Raw genomic sequence first — 5,000 nt, 5'->3', positions numbered from 1 at the left:
TTTTCAACGAGCGTGGAAGTTATTTATTTTCTGAGTAAGTACAGATTTATTTATATTTGCTTGTCGTGATTGTGAATGATAGGAACAATTTATTATTTATATTTGATTATAGTGCGATAGTTCAGTTAGTTAGGAGTGTTCGTAAGTGTTTTTCCTTTTTTCATTTTTCAGGCCGTAATTCCTCCTTTGAGAGAGATTTTTTTTTTTGTGAAATTCTCTGTTGATGACTTGGCCTGGAACTGATTATATTTAGACTGCTCTTTGAATCGACGATTGTTGATGACCTGGCCCATTTACTTCCGATTGCTGTTGATGATGATGATGATGATGATAATGATGATAATAATGATGATGATGATGATGATCATGACACTTGTGACTCAAGGAGTTGAGGCCGTTATAGCAAATTAAGAGACTCTCCTGTTTACTATATAGTGGTAGTTTGCCTATAAAAGACTGTTGCCCCTTGTGTGGACGAAGGTGTCCTCTCAGAAATATATAAAATATTTCTGTTTATGTTTGTGGTGGTGGTTTATTTTAGTTTTCAAGTTTTGTTAAGGTTTATTTGATTGCAGAATTATTTTTTTTTTTTAATTAATGATTATTTTGTGTTAAGATTGTAGTACTGAGTTGTGATAGTTTTTTTGGTTATGGAATATGGTTGGTGATTTTCAGTATGAAGCGATTGTTTTGGTATTAGGAAATATAGTTTTATGGTTATGTTTTGTTTATTTTGTCTTTTTTGTCTAAGAGTCTGGTTTTAGATAACGTAAGGGGAAAGTTTTTTTGTGGAGACAATTGTCTGTTAGAGTGATCAATGGTGTTGGGGTTGCTTTTGTGTGCATCCCGACACATTATTTTGGCGCCCGAACAGGGACTACCGAGGTAGGATTGAAGTTAGACTCTTGGACAAAGGACATCATTAGGTTAAGAAATTAGATATATGACTGAAAAATGGAAGAGCAGAACACGTTTCTGAGGGAGGAATTGCGGTTGGTTAAAGAACGGGAGCAGAAGTTGATAGTTGAGAAAGAGAGGTTGCTAGTAGAGAATGAGAGGTTGAACTGTGAGAATGAGGAGATGCATAGGAAACTTAGGGAACTGTAGAGAGAGTGGAAGATGGTGTTGAGATGAGGATGCGAGAGAATGAAAAACGAATGGAGAAACGAATGGAAGATATGATGTTCCAAGTAATGGGGATGATGAAAACTTTAATGGATGAAGGTGCAGTCGAAGGAGTGGCCTCTGCTACAGGTAAAGGGTTGTTAGTGGAAGAGAAGGTTAAGGTAGGTAATAATGGGAAAGGAAGTGATAGTAACAGTAATAGTAATAGTAATAGTGCGATTGAAGATAAGGGAATTAAGCATAGTAAGGATGAACAGCAATGTGATAGGAAAAATGAGAAGAAAGATAAAAGTGATGTGAAGAAAGGGAAGAAAAAGTACCAGAATGATAGCAAGGATGATCATGAATGGGTAAAAGTGGTAAGTAAGAGAAAGGGTAAGAAAGGAATAGTTAAGGATAGAAATTTGAGTGTTGAATTAGATTCCTTATATCCTAGCGAGGAAATAGGAAACAAGAAGGAAGGTAGCAGTGATGATAGCAGTGAGAATGAACGTGATGTATGTAAGATTGTGTTTGAGAGAGCTACCGCGGTGTGAAAGGTTCAATGAGCATAGTAGTAGGAATGTATACGAGTTTTTCGAGGAGTATGAGAGGTATTGTCAGGATAAGTATGGTGATAGTAAGAGAGTTTGGGCTAGGGAGTTAGGAGAATATTTGACTGGGTATTTGTTGACGATGTATGATGTCATAATGAGTGTAGGTGACGTTGATAATGAGAGTGTGAAAAAGAAAATAATTGAGCAGGTAAAACGTATGAAAGGAGTGTTAGGTATAAGCGTAAGAATAATTTTGATGAGGCAAGGATGAATGCAGGAGAAGCTACATTAATGTATGTATGTAGGTTGGAAACGTTAGCTAGGAAGAAGTATGGGGATGAACGCATAAATGAGAATAAGGAGTTAATGAGGAAGTTTTTGGCGACAATACCTGAGAATGTGAGTGAATTTATTAATTTGAAACGTAAGGAGAAGATGAGGTGGACGAAAGAAAGATTGACATGGTATGATATCTTAGAGTTAGATAGATGTATGAAAGAAAGTAAATCTGTGAGTAAGAAGTGGAGTGGATAAAAGTGTGCCAGAATTTGTTAGTTTTATAGATGCTGTTATGAGAGGACCAATGAGGGTAGCTGATAATGTAGTATAGAGGAGTGTTAGGGCGAGTAATGTGGGAATACCTGTAAGGACAAATTAAGGTTTTAGGCATGGTAATCAGGTTTGGAGGGATAGGAGTGCTAGTGTACAGCAAGGTGGGTCAGGTAGTTGTATCTGTGAAGAGAAGTGTTATAGATGTGGGAAAGTAGGACCTAAGAAGAATGAATGCAGATGGGCCCTGGGTGCTTGTTTTGGATGTGGTGAGGTACGGCATAGAATTAGCGAGTGCAAGAAAGACAAAAGGGTAAAATGTTATCGGTGTGGTATGAAAATGTTATCGGTGTGGTATGACTAGGCATGTAGCGAGTGGATGTCATAGTAATCGTATGAATGTGATTTGTGGTAATTGTGGTAAGGATGGTCAGTATGCTAAAAGGTGCAAGGACTCACGGGGCAAGTGTACTGAATGTGGTTCAGATGGGCATGAAGCTGGGTGAGTCGTCCTGTCTGTGCGGAAGGAATAGGATCAATGTCTGTGAGAATTGGATGAATAATTAGTTGGAAATGAGCAAGTATGAATCTATTATGCACGTGAAGTTAGGATTGGAAAAAAAAACAATTAGTGTTAGTTGAATATAGGAAAAGAGGCGTTTGAAAGTTTTAAGTGAGGAGAAAGTAGAATGGAAATTCATAGGTATAGGTAGGAATCTGAATAAATATGTCAAGGGTGTAAATGTGTAAGTGAGTGTGGAGGATGAATGTATTAATACAGATGAATCATGGCTGAGTATGAATGATACCTATAGTGTATGTGGCTTTTCCTTAGATGATGTAAAAGAAAGGATGACGAACGCAAGAGTAAGAGATAGGAGAATGATAAGTAGCAAGAATGATACTTTTGCTAAAGATGAGAATGTTTTTGACGAAATGGATGAACTTTTCACAGAAATGAGTGTAATTTTAGGGCCAGATGAGAACGAGGTAGACGGGATTGTACATGATATATTAGATGATAGGGATTTATATAGGAATAGTGTTAATGTAGCGAATGATTGTGATAAGGAAGTGAATGAGAGTGTATGAAGGCCCAGTTACTCGGAGTGGAGGTCCCATTCCCGAATGCGACTGGGTAATGAAAAAAAATAATGTAAGTGTTGTGTGAGAAGGATTTGGCAAAGTAAGGGGGGAGGAATGTGAAGGATTCATTTTTGATTTATTTTTTGTTTGCTAAATCCTGAGAGAGAGAGAGAGAGAGAGAGAGAGAGAGAGAGAGAGAGAGAGAGAGGAGAGAGAGAGAGAGAGAGAGAGAGAGGTAGTTAGTGTATCGATTGTTTGTTGTGAGAAAGACTGTTGGATTAAATGAGATTGTTTGTTTATGTTTTAGTTAGGTTACGACAGTAGTGAATGTCTTGGGTGAATGGTTATTTTGATTTGACTGCAGCTTGAGGCAGTTGTGTTTGTGAGTGCTGGATTACAGTTTTAAATCATTTTTCGACCAGCGTGGAACTTATTATTTATTTTCTGAGTAAGTACAGTTTTATTTATATTTGCTTGTCGTGATTGTGAATGATAGGAACAATTTGTTATTTATCTTTGATTATAGTGCGATAGTTCAGTTAGTTAGGTGTGTTTGTAATTGTTTTCCTGTTTTTTTAATTTTTCAGGATGCAATTCTTCCTTTGAGAGAGATTTCTTTTTTTGAAATTCACTGTGATGACTTGGCCTGGAACTGATTATATTTAGACTGCGCTTTGAAACGACGATTGTTGTTGATCTGGCCCGTTTACTTCCGATTGTTGTTGATGATGATGATGATGATGATGATAATGATGATGATCTTGACACTTGTGACTCAAGGAGTTGAGGCCGTTATGGCAAATTAAGAGACTCTCCTGTTTACCATATAGTGGTAGTTTGCCTATAAAAGACTGTTGGCCCTTGTGTGGACGAAGGTGTCCTCTCAGAAATATATAAAATATTTCTGTTTATGTTTGTGGTTGTGGTTTATTCTAGTTTTCAAGTTTTGTTAGGGTTTATTTGATTGCGAAAGTATTTTTTTTGTTAATTAATGTTTATTTTGTGTTAAGATTGTAGTACTGAGTTGTGATAATTTTTTTGCTTATGGAATATGGTTGGTGATTTTTAGTATTAAGCGATTTTTTGGTACTAGGAAATATAGTTTTAAGGTTATGTTTTGTGTATTTTGTCTTTTTTGTCTAAGAGTCTGGTTTTAGATAACGTGAGGGGAAATTTTGTTTTGTGGAGACAATTGTCTGTTAGAGTGATCAAGGGTGTGGGGGTTGCTTTTGTGTGCATTCCGCCACACCATCGTCTTGATATGGGGATACGTACCGTGCTTGGCACGAGCCGTGGGCATTTGGCGAAGTTCTGGACGGAAAACTTCCGGGTATGACGTGAGTAGATGGGCGTTGACATCCGTGGGTGCTCTGATGTAAAGAGCAAGGCTGGAGGGGGTGGGTTGAGGAGGTGTCGGCAAGTACAAGTCTGCGTTGACCAATCGTCTATAGGCGACATCGACCAGAAGGTGGAAATAAAATAGGAAATATGCAACAAGGACTAGCAATGTGACGTCAGCAACGAGAAACTTCCAATTAAATTTACCGTTTCCAAACAATAATATGAGGTTCTTGTAATCCTAGGTGGGTATCGCAAAACCTGTTGGCAGCTACCTAGCAGACGTTGGCATACGTAGACAGACTACATTGTGTCCTGAAGAGTTCCGTTGGCAAAAGAGAACGACAAGCACACATGTCTACCAAA

General features: G+C 37.7%; 1 protein-coding gene across 1 annotated transcript in view; it reads right to left on the bottom strand.

Moving 5' to 3' along the window:
- LOC137637476 (uncharacterized) overlaps positions 1-4,754 on the bottom strand; it is a 7,331-nt gene extending 2,577 nt beyond the window's left edge. Inside the window, exon 1 of the mRNA XM_068369662.1 lies at positions 4,572-4,754. Within this exon, the coding sequence (XP_068225763.1) occupies positions 4,572-4,754 (183 nt within the window). The remainder of the gene's footprint in view (positions 1-4,571) is intronic.
- Between the last annotated feature and the right edge of the window lie 246 nt (positions 4,755-5,000).

This window comes from Palaemon carinicauda, unplaced genomic scaffold, assembly GCF_036898095.1.
Source record: "Palaemon carinicauda isolate YSFRI2023 unplaced genomic scaffold, ASM3689809v2 scaffold770, whole genome shotgun sequence".
In the NCBI taxonomy this organism is placed as follows: domain Eukaryota; kingdom Metazoa; phylum Arthropoda; class Malacostraca; order Decapoda; family Palaemonidae; genus Palaemon; species Palaemon carinicauda.
This window is presented reverse-complemented; position numbering and strand designations above follow the sequence as displayed.